Below are 18,407 nucleotides of genomic sequence, written 5' to 3'. Positions count from 1 at the left end.
GGCTAACTCTAGCACAGAGGCAGCATGAGTTCCCCTTCGTATTGGTTCTCCCGTTCCTGATTCCATTAGAGAGGGGAGAGGTGCACCACAGGGAGGGGTTCTGAAAACCCTTACAGTTAGAGACCTTTCTATATTTCAGTTGTTTTCTTCTCAGTTATTGAAATGGTGGATTGTTAAGAAGCTTCCCCTTGGTTCCTGAGGTAAACATTGTCTTTATCATTCTGCTGAGGTAACAAATTTGTTCTTACCCCATCTCACGCCAGTAGCAACTACAAGTGCCTTCCATGTCCTTGAACTATACAAGCTGTCATGTAGCTCAGTGGCAGAGGCCTTGCCTAATTTGTCTGCTATGCATGAGGCCATAGGTGTGACTCCAGCGCGCGCGCGCACACGCGCGCACACACACACACACACACACACACACACACACACACACACACACACACAGACATCGGTACAGTACACACAGACTGTTCTGCCTCTGCTCCTTTCTTCCTCTGAAGATACTCTAGAACAAGATTGTGATCAATGTAGGACTTTACATGTTTTCTCCTCATCTGCCTTCTTCTGGGATGATCAATTTAAAAATTATTCTAATAGTTTTTCACTTGGGACAGAAGAAGCTGTGAAATGTATTTCGGCTAACATAAACAGTTCTCTAAATGGACATGGTTTGTGCAATCATATCTGGCTGCCCACATGTAGATGACTGTGACTCAGACCTCATCGAACATTTCTTTGTTCAATGAATGGTGGTTAAAACAAAAACTCACAAGTAGTCAAAGAGCAGAGAGGTCTGTGAAATGCTCAGCCATAAACAAGACACCTGCATCAGAGCCCTTGCCCCCAAGCTCAGGAAGCTTGTTGGAAGAGGGGACAGAATTGTTAGAGCCAGAGGTTGGGGAAGACAGCAGTGAAAATGTCTTCTGAACAGGCTTGCTGTACTCATGTGCTCGCAATGGCTGCTGTCTGTACAAGGCCAACCCAGCCAGTGTTTTGCCATGGGGGTAGAGGAGTTCATAAGTCCAACCCCTAATTGAGATGGTGTGTATGGTTTGATGGCATCTAGGGGAAGGATAGTCAGTTTTCTTTAAGAGCTTCGGCTCTTAAGTGGTAGGTTGGCCACACTGTGGTCCATAGTCCTACACCTTTGAGTAAATAGGCAGTACAAACTTGGGGGAGGAGCCACAAAGGAGAGGAGGAAGGGTAGATATGAGAGGAATAGAAGATGAACATTGTCAAATACATTGTACGCATGTATGAAATTCTTAATGAGTTCATAAAATGTCTTATATATTTAAAGTAAGTTAAAGTATAATTATTTAGTGTCTCTACTCAGTTCTTAAATAAGACAAAAATCTTCATTTCCTTCAATAAGCCGTTTCCAACTCTTGCTGTTCTTTATGACAGCTGTCTTGAGTTTTATCTTTTTAAGAAACACACACAAAACAAGTCATTTCACTCGATTTTAAGTACTTTTATTTTTCATTATTCATGTGCACATGTCTCTGTGTGACTATGTACACATAGTGCAGGTGCCTGTGGAGGCCAGAAGAGGGCGTTAGATCCCTGGAGCTGGAGTTGTGGGTAACTGTGAACTGCTCAATGCTAGTGCTCAGAAACAAGCTCAGAGATTCCGAAAGAGCAGCAAGCTCTTCAGCTACTGAAGATATAATAAACTATTCTGTACCTAACAGCACAGATTCAAAACTGATGTGAAGCTGATAGAATTACCATGAAGTGACAGTATTGGGTAATTTTAATATCTGTTCTTAGAAACTGATAGGTCGATATTTTGTAGTTGCATTCATTTGCCTAAGAATTTCATTAATTCATTGTTTTTAATAGCTGAGTAGTACTCCACTGTGTAAATGTACCACATTTTCTGTATCCATTCCTTTGTTGAAGGATATCTGGGTTCTTCCCAGCTTCTGCCTATTATAAATAAGGCTGCTATGAACATAGTGGAGCATATGTCCTTGTTATATGTTGGAGCATATTCTGGAGTGGTGTAGCTGGATCCTCAGGTAATGCTGTGTCCAATTTTCTGAGAAACCGCCAGACTGATTTCCAGAGTGGTTGTATCAGCTTGCAATTCCACCAACAATGGAGGAGTGTTCCTCTTTCTCCACATCCTTGCCAGCATCTGCTGTCACCTGAGTTTTTGATCTTAGCCATTCTGACTGGTGTGAGGTGGAATCTCAGGGTTATTTTGATTTGGAGGTAACCCAATCACAAAAGAACACACATGGTATGCACTCACTGATAAGTGGATATTAGACCAAAAGCTCGAAATACCCAAGATACTACTCACAGGCCACATGAAGCTCATGAAGAAGGAAGACTAAAGTGTGGGTGCTTTGGTCCTTCTTAGAAGGGGTAACAAAATACTCATGGGAGCAAATACAGAGGCAAAGTGTGGGACAGAAACTGAAGGAGGTGCCATCCAGAGGCTGCTCCACCTGGGTATCTATCCCATGTGCAGTCACCAAAGACAGACACTGATATGGATGCCAAGAAATGCATGCTGACAGGAGACTGATATAGCTGTCTCCTTAGAGGTCTGCCAGAGCCTGACATATACAGAGGTGGATGCTCACAGCTAACCATTGAACTGATCATGGGGTTTCCAATGGAGGAGTTAGAGAGAAGACTGAAGGAGCTAAAGAGGTTTATGGCCCCATGGGGAGAGAAAAAATACCAACCAGAGCTCTCAGGGTCTAAACCACCAGCTTGGGAGCACATAGGGAGGAACCCATGGCTCCAGCTGTATATGTAGGGGAGGATGGCCTTGTGGGGCATAGGTGGAAGAGGAGGTCCTTGGTCCCGTAAAGACTGGTAACCCAGTGTGGGGGAATTTGAGGGCAGGGAGGTGGGAATGGGTGGGTGGGGGCACATCCTTATAGAAATAGGAGGAAGGGGGAAGGGATGGGTGTTTGGGGGGGGATGGGGAAAGGGGACCACATCTGAAATGTAAATAAAATATCCAATAAAAAATTAGTTTCAAAAAAACTATCAAGTTATAGGCAGGTCTGTAGGGCATTTTCTTAATTAGTGTTTTATTGGAGAGGGTCCAGCCCACTGTGTATGATGCTGTCCCTGGGCTGTGGTTCTGGGTTCTATTAAGAAAGCAGGCTGATCAAGCCATGATGAGCAAGTCTGTAAATAGCTCCCCTCTAGAGCTTCTGCTCCCTGTATGAGTTTCTGTCCTGACTTCCTTTGATAATGAACTATAATGTGAAAACAGATGCCAAATGCTCCCTTCCCTTCCCCCCCACCCCCCACAAAACAACAAAACTGATAGGTCAAGAAAAAAATCCAGCACATAAAATGAAAGATATGTAGATTTGTAGGGTGCAATAAGAGAGGGAGCTGTGTGTGTGTGTGTGTGTGTGTGTGTGTGTGTGTGTATGTAAATCTTTGTGCCAGAGTGAAGCAGGTCCAGTCTCCAACAACACTAAAAACATGTGCAGACTTGACCATGTTTTGTGTTATAGAGCAAGTTTCAACAAAACCATAAATAATTATCTATTTTTCAATGTCTATGCAATTAAATTTGAAAATAGCAAGAGTTATTCTTAAAGCTAGAGGTATAGTTTCATGATAGCAGGATTTTTATTCCCAGTTCAGAAATATATCTATATTTATATAAATATATTTTATAAAAGATACAGATATTTAAATGAATGTATTTGAAAACTAAAAGAATTTATTGCTGAGTAATATAAAATAGTGACATAAAATATAAATATTTCATGTTCAACAATGAAAAGACAATATTTTCAGTATATCTAAAGATGTATTTAAAGAGACATGTTCTTATTTAAGGGCAAGAAAGCCTCCAAACATAGGAATTAATCCTTCAGATAGAACAGATGGAAACCAGTGAACCAAGAAGATAAGAGAATTCAAGCCAGGCTTGCTCCATTCCTGTACTCAAGGCTGAGAAACAAGTAGAAGATTCTCAAGCTTCTGGTCACCTAACTACAGATGAAACTCGGGGGGCGGGGCTGACTGACTAATCGAGGTTTTAAAAAAACCTTCCATCATTCTCATTTCTGTCCAATTTAATACATGGTATCTGGAAACTAAACTCCTTATTCCCCCTGGTCTGGGGACTGCACTCATAAATGATAAGAGAAGCAATGGGATAAGGTTATTGGACTTGGGGCAGAAGTTATTAAAAACAAAAAAACATTTTCTGATGCTTTGCATCCTCATTAGGAGCGAAGGTCATGTAGCCCAGAGAACATCTCCTTCAAGAGCTGCACTGGCAAATTTGGAACATAGGCATGCACCCTATGGCACAATGAATTCAACTCGAGTTCACCAGGTATTTTCAGAGGGTGCTAGGCTTCGTGGATGAGCAAAGCATGGTAGCTTAGAGGAAACAGTGAGACATGAACTCAAACAGTACACTCGGCAGTCAGGAAACCTAGGGTGAGTCTGGGGCCATGGAAGCAGGTGACTGGATGATCTTCCTGCCCTGCATCAGACATGGATGAACTGCGTTCTCAGATGCGCTAAGCATCAGTAATTGCCATAGAGGAAAGTAAACACAGTAACATAAATATTTCAAACTCAACAATGAAAATACCATATTAAGCCCTTCAGTATATCTAAAAGGACATTTAGAGAGAGATGTTCTAAAGGGTGATGTTTGAAAGTGTAGAGTTCTCTAGGATGAACCCTGTCTAATAAAACAAGGATTTTGTTTCAAGCCCATTGGAAGAAGCAGCCTTCATACAAAGGTAAACAAGTGTGTGTCATGAATGTTTAAGTGTGTGAGTTTCTAAGTAACTGTGAAAGACCAACTCTAGCTCACAAAGTTTGGCCTCTTGAAATTCTATTCACAGCTTTTAATTAGTCTTCTTTTAATACTCTTTAATTTCATTTTCACATGTGTGTACGTGTGTGTGTGTGTGTGTGTGTGTGTGTGTGTGTGTGCGTGTGTGTGTGTGTGTGTGTGTGTGTGTGAATGGTTTTGCATGTAGAGGCCTGGGGTTGATGTCTGGAATCACTCTTCATCACTCCTCTATCTTACTGAGTCCAGGCATCTAAATAAAATCTGGAGCTCTCCAGTATAGTTAGTCTTACTAGGCAGCCTGTTCTGACCTCTGGCTCCACCTTCTGAGGGTAGCTAGATTATGGGCTAGCACACCCAACCACTGTTTCTATGTGACCTTAGGATCCAAACTCAGGTCCTCAAATGCTTTAACCACTGAGCATTTTCCCAGTCTCATTTTAATTCTTTACTGCTTTGCCGTGATCTGCTATGTGCCAGGACAGTGGTAATAGTAGCCCACTTGTTCTGAAACTTGACTTTGGTGATGCTCCTAAAATTATATGATTAAATCTGATGACTGCTGCTGGTTTTTAAGATATCTACTTTGATTAAGGAAGTTGCCTTCTGGTTCTAATTTGCTAAGATTTTTTTTCATTTATAATGAATTAATAATGAATTTATCAAATACTTCCTCCTTATGAAATAATCATGGGTTGTTTTTCTTTGCATGTTAATTATTTTGGCTTGAAATCACTCCTTTTATTTTAGAATAATCCCTTCTTGGCCATCTCAAACCTTTATATTAACATACATGTTAACTGTACTAATGTGAGGATGTTTCTTCATGTAGGCTGCAACATAAACTGATGGACAGCTTTCTTCAAATGTGTGCAGGGCTTGTCTGAGCTTGTCTTCAAGTCTCATAGAATGGGCTGAGCTTGCCTCCTTCTCTGTCTCATGAAATACAGAGAGTAGTTCCTTTACCCTAGACACATGATAGAACCATACCATGAACGCTCAGTCTAACCTGCTGCAAGATTTGAAAAATAACTTCATTTGATCCATAGTTGCTGCTATGGCTTTCCTATCATGAGTAGACATTATCTGTTCAATCCAGGTTTTTAATGTATTGTTACAGTTCCAAATGTGGAGAACCAGGCAAATTGGCATAAGCTTTTAGACATTAGCTTTTAGGTTAACTTTTATAACTCAAGTCTAGGAACTTCCACCAGTGATTTTTTTTTTAACTAAAGGCCAATGCTAGGGCGGATTTTTACTAGACATGTATTCTATTACTGAGCTATTGAGCTGTTCGCCACCCCCACCATGGTATTTTGGTTGTTAAGCATTTGGAGGACCACATCTTGGGAATCATGGCTCATGTCATTATTTAAAGTATAAGTTGAATTCCTACTGAAAATCACTAGGTGTCCCATTGATACCTACTAGTTAGTAAAGTAACTGTTCCCTGTCTTCATCCCCTTTGCTGTTGCTGTGATAAAATACCCTGACAAACAGAGTAAGGTGAAAACATTATTTGAGCTCCCATTTCAAAGACACAGCCCATCATGAAGGGGAGTCAAGGCGGAGGGAGCTTCAAGTAGCTGCTCACATCAGATCCACAATTTGCACAGCTCACATTCTCCATGTGCAGCCCTGGATCAAAGCCCAGGGAATGGGAATAGTCCTGCCCACATTAGCAGGTCTTCCTGCTTAACAAAGTGAAGAAGGTACAGGTACATTTCCACAGATGCCCAGAGGCCATTCTCATAGGTGATTTTCAATTCTGTCAAGTTGACAGCACCCATCTTCATACTTCATTTAAAGTAGTACTTTAGACTGCTTATGTTTCTTAGCTTCAAAATAGATTATAATGCAATTCATTGTGTAGATTGTTACTTTTAAACGCATGGGGTTTTAAGCTATACTTACTACACTCTATATATTTTAAATATTTTGCCAGGAGGCGTTTTGCCTGACCATGTCCCTATATTGGCTTGTCCACAGGCTGCTATGCTAGCACAGATGCTCTCTGTTGGGGTACCTTCCCCCATTTCTCTGTGACCTTGCCTATCAGAACTTAAAATATGGTACCTCAGGTACCCATTGAGACTGAAACCATAGTCTCTGTCTCTAATCTCCCTAAATTCCAATGCTTCTTGAGAAAAAAGGGAGTACAGGAAAAAGGGAAAACCTCATGCATAACCACAGAAGTGCCAACTGCTCTCATCATCCCTGGGTTGTGACTACAGCATCCTGACTTCCCTTTAGGGAGAGAAAGCACAGGATGCCTCTCAGAGTCCAGGCAGTTCTGCAGAGAGCAGCCACACTGCAGCTTTGTGACAGTTTGAAATGTGTGTTCTAAACTGACTCATTTGTTTGACAACTTATTGATATTTCAAGTTCAATATTCACTTATGTATGAGTCTTTAGTTCTTTAGAGAGTGCGCCATTTAAAAATTTTATATTTCTTCTAATCAATGATTCACCAAAGGGCTTATAGTAATACCAGATTTAGCATAAGTCAGTTTATACATCTGCCCATCTCAAAAGTACACAGATTTATGAGATATTCCTGTAGGATTTTCCAGTTACATGTTGCAGCATTTCTCATTGTGGCATTACTTATAAAGTCTATATGTATGTGTCTCTATATGTAATTATGATATACATACAGACAGACATGAATAAAAATGTAGCATCTCTGAAACATACACAGCTAATTTTAAATACTTAATATAATGATGAACAACTGAGTTATTAAACCAAGAATAAGTGGAATAAAATGGGGGAAATGACACATTTGTGTTTATCACTTCTTTAAAGCATAATTAAAAAATAATCTTTAAATGATGGCTTATCAGCCCAGTCCCTGGTATTAATAATTAGAAATTATAACAAAGAATGGCTTTACTAATTGAAATCTCAGTTTTGACAAGTTCTTACTTATTTCTCTATTACGATGACTTCCTGAAAGTACCACAAAAAGTTAATGAGTCCTGTGTTAATTAGGTTTGAAATTTTTTTCCTGGGGTATTCAAATAAAAAAAGCTGAAACATAATATATTCAAATTGGTTTTTAGTAAATTGACCATCAGTGACAAAGTAAATATATGATAGTGTTATACATGAATGTGATAAGAATCTGAAGCATTCAAACTAGAATTTGCTAATTTTGAACATTGGGTTATTTTTTAAATTCATTTGTTTCTGGATATTCAAAACTAAAATCATGTTTTACAAGTATTTTCCTAATTGCCCAGCTGAAACCTTCCATGAAAAATGTATTCTCAGCAACTAACAAGTGCATGTCTCTTCTTCTCCCATTTTGTCAGCCTCTTAGCAAGTACCCCGCTGTGTTCAATGACATTTCATTCTGGCTGCCCTCGGAGAACTACACGGAGAATGATTTCTATGACATTGTCCGAACAGTCGGAGGAGACCTGGTGGAAAAGGTTGATCTTATAGACAAGTTTGAACATCCAAAGTAAGTGAGAAACTTTCCGATTTTATCCCTTACCTTCTCTGTGTGACAGATTCAACTTGGAGACTTACAACAGAGTTTTGCTGAAACCCCACACACCAAGACACAATGTCTTCTGACTCTGTACTGGGGGAGGGTTATGAAAACTCTCATCAGTCCTCTCAAATGATCTCCTAAAATGAATTCTCCTTTCCTCCCTTGGTAAAGAAGGTATATGAAGCAGAAAGTTTGAAAGTCCCTTGGTTTCAGAAGTAGTTTCTAGATGCACTCCAGAACTGATGAGATGGGGAGAAAGGCTTCCAAGTGAACTCAGCGTACCTCAGTGCACATTCCACACAAGATCCACTGTAGGCCTTCATACTTACTGTGTTCCAAACAGTGTTTCTTGGAGTTTGCAGTCTTGTGGGAGGGGCATATATTGAATAAATAATTGCACACACTTGCAGTCTAATGAGGGAAAATATGTTATCTATCAATCAAGGAGCTGACACCAGCTGGGGAGTGGGTCAGCTCTGGAAGATATTGATGGTGAGGAGATAAACATGATGGTACATTAGGCAAGGGTCTAGTGGTACCTGCTGTAATTCTGCTGCTCCAGACTCTGGGGCGGGAGGACTTCAAGTTTTCACAGTCAGGTTGAGCTGTAAATTCAGGACAGACTAGGAACTTAATAAGATCCAGAACTAACTGTAAAAAATAAATAAAGGACTGAGGATATAACTCAGTGATCTGCCTAGCATGTGTGAGGTCTCAGGCTCAGGCTCTCACACCATAGAAAATACTCTGAAAAGGTACGCTGAGCAGTCTAGGGATGGGAAAGGAACATTCCAGGAAGCAGACTCGAAAGCTCATGTCTGTAATCAGCACTTGGGAAACTGAGGGAAGAGAATTACCTTGAGTTCAAGGCCAGCCAGGGCCTTAGTGAGACCCTGCCTCAAAAGATCAAAAGAAAAACCTACATACAACAACATAAAAATGAAATAGAATCCTCTGTTGGTGGAACAGTGACACGTGCAAGATGCTGAAGGCAGCAAAGACATATGACTAGAGGCTCTAAGGGAAGCAGATGAAAAGGGTATCTCTTGGGTAGAATTGTATCCACAGGATTAGCAGGGCCACAAGGTGCAAAGCCTGAGACTTGCATTTTACCTTAGCTGTGATTTGATGCTCCCAGGGGTGCTTGAGCAGGAGAGGTGATGGTTACCTTCCTGACTCATCCGTCTCTGAAGATCCTGCTGGACTCCCAGCTGACAGAGGCCGGATGGTCCTGATCTGGTCTAGCAGCCCTCCTATTTCTGTCCAGGTCTTGACATTGGGATCACACCCTCTTTGCTGCCTTGCACTTCCACACTCTGCCCTGCTGAACATTGTCCCTCTGCTTTGTTTTTTTAACTCTTCCTTTCCCTGTGATGGCATTTGTCACTCACTTCCAGCTCTTGGCACATTTTCCCTGTTATTTAGATATCCTGAAGTTCACTGTCAAGGGCAGATTTGCTCAAGGACTTGAGGAAACAGTATCTCATGACCCTGTGGTTTTCAGACTGGCAGTCTGTTTATACCTGAATGGGTGCTCCTTGGGTCAGACATCACATCCTTAACCTGCCCTTTCCTTTCTTGAGAATTTAACTTAGTATAAAGAAATCTAAGGCCACTTGACATTTTTGTGTTTTGTCCTAAAGGAATTTTTGCTTTCTAAAGCTGGATCAGGATCAGCCTGCTCTTCCTGATGTGTGACCTCTCAGAAATGAGATTTGACTCTGCTTTTGGTTTAGGGAAGTTTTCTTAAATTATGTCTTTACAAGTTTGTTCTGAGAACTTAAACTTTATTTGACTCTGCTCCTACTGGATTTCTCATCTTCTAAATCTCTATTTTCACTTCACCTGCTGGCTTCCTTGCTGTGATCGTGTCTGACCCTGGCTGTTATCTTTTCTGTCTCCTCTCCTTGTCTGCACATCCATGCTAATCTTGCGTTACTGCGTTCTCCTCTGTGATGTTCTGAGGGTTCACATCCTGCTCCTCCAATCCCACCATCTCCTTCCTATTTCTGTTTTATCATCTTCCTTCATAGAGGATTGCTTCACTTGGTTTTATCAGGTCCCTGCAGAATGCTTCACTCTGTCCTGGTTGATGTGTGTGTGGTGGAGGCATGGGTGCCTTTGTGTCACTCACATTGAATGCCTTGGGTTTCCTAGCTTGGCAGGTGAGGCTGGGAGTTGGCCTACGGGGATGCTCAGGTTCTCCTTCACAGTAACTTGTTTTTATACCAGCAAGACTTTCTTTTTCTCAACTTCTAAGAACCAACTCTTTTCACAGGACTGGAGAGTGAACCTAGGCCTTGTGCTTGCTACTCTACCACTGATTTATGTTTTTACACATATTTTTGCTTTTTATGTTAGATGAGATCTCACTAAGTTGCCCAGACTAGCCATGAATTCATTCAATCCCCGTCAAACTTGAACTTAGTTTTTTCCCTTCTTGGCCTCCTGAGTGGTGAGGATTACAGATGTATTATTGCTAGGTCCAGTTTCATCTTCCATTCCTGCCTCCCACCCTAAATCTACACTTGCTCAAAACAGATATGCTCTTGTTTATCCCAGAGCACACATTTGCTGAGGCTTTCTTTGCACTATAGACTATAAACTTTAGCCCTGGAGTAAAAGCAAAGCTGTTGTGTTGGGGACTTTTGAGGTAAGCAGTTACATGTGTCTCTTTACTGCGTCCTATTTGCTTTCTCCTTGATCTCCACGTTTGGAGCCTATATGTGCTACTTGCCTCCTAATTTTGCATAAGATGCCTGGCTGAGATGCAATGGCTGGTGCTCTAGCAGCTTTTTTGTACCAAGGTGTGAAGCTGTCAGGAAAGTAGCACCATCGAGGCCCAAAACCCTGGCTCTGGGATATATGTCACCTCAGCCCTAGAATTTTAGGTGAGAGTGAAGTAGCTTATTGAAATCAGGTGTTTGCCATTCATGTCCAAAGATAAACCTAGCCCTTAACACTGAGGAACATGTCAGAGGAAAGATGTTTTCTAACTGTGCTGTTCACTTGGGGTAATTCTCAAGCAGTCTTGAGGACAGAGGTTATCATAGTCTCTCCGGTTCAGATCAAGACTGTTAAAAGTTTCCACTTTGTATGCCTTCTTATCTCTCCAAACTATCTGACTCTGCCACTGCAAAAGCAGCCTATTGTACAAAGAGTATGTGCACAGGCCTGGCTGTGGCTCAGGCTGCCCTGGGAGTCAGATTTGGCCTGTGGACTACAGTCAGCTGACTCAAGACCCCACAGTGAGTCTGCAGTCCTGGCCTGAGAGGCCAGCCTTCCTGAGCTTCCTGTACCTTCTGCTCCATCAGAAGATGCTCCCCCACCCCCGGCTGGGTGTAGAGTGAATGGCTGCCGGGACTCATACTTACCAGTGTCCACCACCCTGTGAGCATTCTCTGCAGACCTAAGTGAAGCTACTACAAAGGGGCCCGGACTCTGTCTCTGCCTGATACCCACCACTGTGACACACACCACCATGGGATCAGCAGATTTTCTCTGAAATAAACAAGTTGTTGAACAAATTGGATATTGTGTTTGCACATCTCAGGATGTCTGAGGGAAGCATAATCTACTGAATATGGGGCTAATTTCATAATGTTCAACAAATGGAGGAACTTTGTCTTAATTATAGATAACAGTCTGTGCCCCTGCAGGAAGATGGATGCATGGCTTAGGGAAAAAATGGCATTTGGTTCTTGCTGGTCATTCAGAACCTTCTTTCAGAAGGTCACTGTGATTCCCTCTATGGGCCACTAAATGTCCTAAAGGGACTCTGTAGTCCAAAAGTTTAACCGACAGTCAGTGCCACTGTGGCCGCTTCCCAGGGTTGCTGTCCGGGACTCTGGATTATTGCTGGCTAGGTCTGTCCTATTTAATGAAGGCAAACTGTAAGTCATCGTGTATGTGCCTTCAGCTCCCTTAGGAGACACCAGACATCTTTAGTCTCCAAGTTCATACAACTTTAAGAATTATAGTGCCAAGTTTATTTTCGTATGTGACACAGTTGTTCAGAATCTTTCTAGCCTGGGGCATGAGACAGAGTAAAGAGATGCTCAGAAACCACCGCATGTCTCCAAGCTCACACTGCATTTGGAGTGAGCAGCAGGTTACTGTGAAACATAGAGATAAATTATAAAATAAAATGCCCCTCAGATACGATGGTTTGGGTTGAGCTTAAGACAGATGTTTTTTTTAGAGAACTGAAATGTTGTGGGGTTTTTTGTATTTGAGTTGAGTCTTAAGAAGTGCATAATAGTGAAAAAATGCAGATATCCAGGGCTGGCTTGAGACACAAGATACAGTGATGTCCCCACACCAGTTCTGCTTGTAGATACAAGTCTCTCTGGGATGCAGGACTGCCATTATTCATATGATCATTATGGGGTCTTTGTAACCTTGTTAGAGTTGTAATGCTACAGGGATAAATCATGTCCTATATCTACTATTATATTTCTTTGTATACTTTATATACTATACTTCTATATATCTACTACATTTTTTTAAACATTATGTGTCCCTTTGTAACCTGTCATCTCTCACTACATTGTCACAGAGGGTATACCCAATCACTGCCATTTTCACAGGCTCCTAAAGTGGTCTTCACTGGGAGAGAAGTACTTCTCCAGTGTGACAACTTTATTCTCTTGGGATAGAAGGGATTTACCTAAGGATATACTTGAATTATAACTGCAAGGGTCTTGGGAACTAAGGCAGAAGGCCGGAGACCCTCCACATCTGGGTACTCTGTCCCATTCTTCCTTATCTCAACAAGCCTACATTCAGATCTCCCACTTCATACACACACCCCATGACGCTTCCTGTACAGTCTTCTTCATTATTACTTGTGGCTTCTGGAAGGAGCCACTAGCTCAATTGGTGTCATTTACTACCACCATCTTTGGGGCAAAGTGCTTTGATCAGGCTGCCTTCTGGGCCTTTACAGTCTGTAGATGGCCACAATGAGGCCAGGAATCCAGTTCTGGTGTAGTTGATATTCACTGCTCTCCCATAAAATCTCTAGAAGGGCTGATAGGACAGGTTTTTCTCTAACTGATCTGTAAGTGCTGCCTCCCTTCCTGTCCAGGCTGCTCATGAGAAGCTTTGTGGTGGCCCTTCATTGCTCACTCCTGTCTTATACTCTTCATTTACAGGGCTTATGGTTTAGGATGAGAGTTTCTTGAGGGCTACTGGATAACAGGCACTATGTTTGGAATGCCTGTTTTTCCAAACTCATACTGAACTTTAATTACCACTGAGCTGATCCCGACAGGTGAACCTTTAGAGAAGTCATGAGGCTGTACCCTATGGATTAGGTTCCCTTCTAGTGGAGGATTCCAAGCTCCTTGGACTGTGCTTCTCATCTGTCATGTTAGAACAGTCTTGGTACCAGTTCCTTTTGTCCTTCCAGCCTTGTGAGCATAAGAGGAGCCTCTATGAAGTCAACAGCACATGTCCTTCCCAGACACCGATCTGCTGCCCCCTCATCTCATACCTGCAGACTATGAGGAATTACTTTCAATTATTTATGAATTGTCCAGGCTGAATAAGGTACTTGGTAATAAGCAGCAAAAATAAACTAAGACAGAAGTAGCTCACTTCCATCTTCTCTCAATGTTTATAATGGTGGCAGGAGCTTTACTCTTCTCACTAACATGCTGGATGAGTGGGTAATTATCTTCTTAGAGGAGCTCTCGTTAGCTAGCATATGACGTGGTTAATAGAAGCAGAGCTGATGTGTTCAGTAGAAGGAACATGCAACATGTAGTTGGAAGCTGTGGGTCAAGTCCTGAACCCATGTGTATGTGTAATATCTTGAGCTTTGATTACCTCATCTGCTATTAGAAGTGGTATTTTTCCTCAGGTAATTGCTATAAAATAGGGCTACATGTGTGAAGTGCATTGAAACAGGAATATGAGACTGCAAGTCCTGGGGGTGGGGAGAAGAAATGGACTTAGTAAAATTGTCTACCCAGTGTTATACCTTCACCCCTCAACTTCAGTAAATTTTTAAACAGAAAAAAAAAATCCACCTTTGAGAAATTGAGAATTCAGGCTGGAGAGATGACTCCGTGGTTAAGAGCACTGACTGTTCTTCCAGAGGTCCTGAGTTCAATTCCCAGTAACCACATGGTGGCTCACAACCATCTGTAATGGGGTCCAGTGCCCTCTTCTGGTGTGACTGAAGACAGTATAAAATAAATAAATAAATAAATAAATAAGTAAATAAATAAATAAATCTTAAAAACAAAACAAACAAACAAACAAAAAAAAACCTATTCAGAGAAATTGAGAACTCTGACCAGCAGAGCTTTGCAACCACTGTGACTGTTCCTCGGGTTCTGGGTGCTGTGGACAGGGGCAGGTGAGGAACTCTCTCATTTGCTAGTCATTCTTGATCTTGTGATGGAACCACATGGGGGCCCTATCTGAACTTAAAGATTTCTTAGCAATCTTTTGTAAACATGATGATGGTGATGGTGATGATAATAGAGGAGGAGGAAGAAGAGGAAAAAGAGGAAGAAGAAGTAGTAGAAGAGTCTGCTAAGAAGAGCCTGCTAATCTTAGGAGAACCCTGGGTGCAGAGAGCTTGTCAGAAGTGGTGTCCCCTAAAAATGACAGCATACAGAACCATAGAGATGACTAGAGGCAGCGGGGTCTGCCTTTGAACTCACCTGTCCCCCTTCCTTTTCTGTTTTTCACTGCAGTGCTGCTGCAGGGGCAGAAAACCATTTGTCATGCTTCAGGCGGCCTGGACAGCGATTCTAAGGAACTGTTTTAGCTAGGACGCTAGTTTTTGCCTTTCTTCCTGCTCTCCCAACGCTGCCCTTTTGTAGTAGCCCATGGAGGATACATCACATTTCCTTCACACTGCAACCCTCTGTGCTCACAACATCAGCCAAATGGAAACAGTCACTCAGTCCCTCAGCACCGGTTTGGTCCTCATAACACATCAGTGTTTACCAAAGGATTTCTATGGGATTACCTTCAGCTCTACCCTGGTCTTCAGGAAAGTCCTTAAATAAACAAGCACCATTGTTTCAAACAAGAGTAGCACCTTACTTTGTCTTAAATCCTTAACTGACTTTTACGGGTCATGGTTCAGTTGAATCTTCAGACAAATACAGCTTAAACTGGAAGACCCAGCAAATCCCAGGCCGACTGAATGGAATGTATGACAGAGAAAGTCAACGATGCATCACACAAGCATGGAAAAGTGCAGGGAATCGGAGCTGTGAGGTCAGAAGTAGCTAGAGGCTGCCTCTGTCCCTGTGTGCTGCTAGAAAGAAATAACATATGACCATGGATCTACTTGTTACCCAGCTCCAGGCAAGGGCCTTCTCACAAGGCCCTAACACAAGAGAAAGGAGCGTGCTGGCTCTTGATGCTTCTCACAGAGCCATAATACCACAAATACCACGGTGGGACTCCTCCCTCGGGATCTCTGGTCACCATCATTTCCTGTTTGTTTCTCTGTTTCTGTGATAAGACACTAGCCACAAAGAATTTGGGGAGGAAAGAGATTTTTTTAGCTTTACAGATTACAGTCCATCATCAAGGCAATCCAAGGTAGGGGCTTAGAGCAGAAGCCATGGAGGAATGCTGCTTCTGGCTTGTTCAACCAGGACCACCTTCCCAGGTTAGCATCAACCACAGTGAGTTAGGTCCTTCTCCCTTAATTAGCAATCAAGAAATTGCCCCCACAGAGCCAATCTGGTAGTGGTAGTTTTGCAACTGAGGTCCTCTGTCTTAGGGTTTTACTGCTATGAACAAACACCATGACCAAGGCAAGTCTTATAAAGGACAACATTTAATTGGACTGGCTTACAGGTTCAGATGTTTAGTCCATGATCATCAAGGTGGGAGCAGGGCATCACCTAGGCAGGCATGGTGCAGGCACAGCTGGGAGTTCTAAATCTTCATCTAAAGACTGCTAGGCATCTAGGGTAAGGGTCTTAAGATCACACCCACAGTGACACCTACCCCAACAAGGCCACACCTCCCAACAGTGCCACTCCCTGGGCCAAGCATATACAAACCATCACATTCCACTCCCTGGCCCCCATAGGTTTTTGTTCAAACACATGAGTCTGTAGGGGCCATATCTAGCCATGGCATAATTTAAAAAGTACATTTAGTCCAACTTCCAAAGTCCCCATAGTCTATAGCAGTATCAACAATGTCAAAAGTCCACAAAGTTCAAAGTCTCTTCTGAGATCCCTCCAATCACTTAACTGTAATCCCTGAATCAAGACAGGAAACCAGCTGGACAAACTCCAAACTCTGCATCTCCATGTCTGATGTCAAAGCAGTTTTCAGTTCTCCAACTCCTTTTTCATCTTTGTTGACAGCAGCAAACTTCTTTTCCTGGGCTGCTTCCACTCCCTGTTAGCAGCTTTCCTCAGAGGATATCACAGGGACCTAGCATCTCAAATATGTTGGGGTCTCCAAGGCAGCTTCAGTGTTAATAGCTTCTTGTTTCAATGTCTGAGATGATCTTTTGTGCTCCTCCAAAGGGCTGGTGTCATTTCTTCAGCTCTGTTCAGGTTGATCCATTCTGCTGCTGCTGCTGTTCTTGGTGATCATCCCATACTACTGGCATCCCCAACACACTGGGGTCTTCCTCTGCAATTAGGCTTCACTAATAGCCTCTCATAGACTCTCTTCATGGTGCCAAGCCTCAAATCTTTGCATTGCCCCATCAGTCCTGGGCCATCAACTGTAACTGAGGCTGTGCTTTCATCAATGGCTTTCCATGGCCTCTCATAGTGCCAAGCCTCAGCTGTTCTTCATGACCCCTTCATGCCTTCAAAACCAGTACCACCTGGGTGACTCTGAGATATTACTAAGTATAGGTGCAGCAGGAGGTATAACCTTGGCTATCTCTGGAACACAGCTTCTTTGTGCTCTCAGAAAACATTTCCTAGAAGATTTCACCTCAGTGATGCTGGTCTCTTCTTAATCACCACTAATTTCTTAAGTCCAGGTAACCAGCATCAATTGTCGCAATAGTCTCTTTTGGTCTGCACCTCTTCTGGTCTGCACTCTAAAGCCAGAGCCATGTGGCCAAAGCTGCCGAGTTCTGCTGCTTGCTTGGACTGGAACATGGCCCTCTTGTTCTACTACATTATCACCACTTTTCTTTTTTCCAACTCCTTCACTGTCCAAGATTGGCTGTCCTAGAACTTGCTCTGTAGACTGACTTTGAACTCAAGAGATCTGTATGCCTGTCTCCTAAACAATGGGATTTAAGGTGTGGTCCACCAAGCCTGGATTTAAGTTTTTTTTTTTTTTTTTTCACCTAGAACTTGCTCTGTCCCAGGCTGGCCTTGAACACAGATATCTGTTTGGCTTTATCTCCTGGGGTTAAAGGCATGTACTACCATATTAAATTTAGCTGGGTAGGATCTTGCCTCAAAGTCCCATTCCCTTAATTTCTTATCTCCTTGAATGCAGAATTTTGCTTCATTTCACTTCCTGGTACCCCATTAATACCAGAACCATATATTTTATATTTTTCTTTTCTTAGCTTGCTACACTTGTTTAAAATGCTCTTCATGAGACTTAACCAGAAAACAAAGTCTATGATGGGCGTGTCTGAGACTTCCTTTGTCAATGCAAATAATCTGAATCTCTTTACCTTAGCCTCAGACAAACTCTTCAGACAAGGGCAAAACATAGCCACATTCTTCACCAAAATACCACAAAAACAGTCTCTAGACCACATTCTGAAATTCTTCAGTGAAAACTTTTAGGCCAGGTCTTCACAGTTCAAACCATACTCAGCAACAAAGTCTTCCATATTCCTACTAGGATAACCCATTAAGCACAACTTAAAGCATTCCACTGCTTTCCAAAGTCGCAAAAGCCACATTTCTCCAAACAAAAGCATGGTCAGGCCTATTACAGCAATAACTCAGTCCCTTGTACCAACTTCTGTCTTAGGTTGGGGTTTTACTGCTATGAACAGACACCATGACCAAGGCAAGCCTTATAAAGGACAACATTTAACTGGGCCTAGCTTACAGGTTCAGAGGTTTGGCCCATTATCATCAAGGCAGGAGCATGGCAGTGTCCAGGCAGTCATGGTACAAAAGG

The 18,407-nt window shown here is 42.3% G+C and overlaps 1 protein-coding gene across 7 annotated transcripts in view; it reads left to right on the top strand.

Moving 5' to 3' along the window:
• Positions 1-18,407, top strand: part of Fars2 (phenylalanyl-tRNA synthetase 2, mitochondrial) — a 413,321-nt gene that overhangs the window by 281,786 nt on the left and 113,128 nt on the right. For all 7 annotated transcript variants that reach the window (XM_034510757.2, XM_034510759.2, XM_076939185.1 and 4 more), the window contains one exon: positions 8,122-8,273. In XM_034510757.2, coding sequence (XP_034366648.1) covers positions 8,122-8,273 — 152 coding nt within the window. The remainder of the gene's footprint in view (positions 1-8,121; positions 8,274-18,407) is intronic.

Source organism: Arvicanthis niloticus, chromosome 8 (genome assembly GCF_011762505.2).
Source record: "Arvicanthis niloticus isolate mArvNil1 chromosome 8, mArvNil1.pat.X, whole genome shotgun sequence".
Classification (NCBI taxonomy): Eukaryota; Metazoa; Chordata; class Mammalia; order Rodentia; family Muridae; genus Arvicanthis; species Arvicanthis niloticus.
The sequence above is the reverse complement of the archived record's forward strand: the minus strand, read 5'-3'. Positions and strand labels throughout refer to the sequence as shown.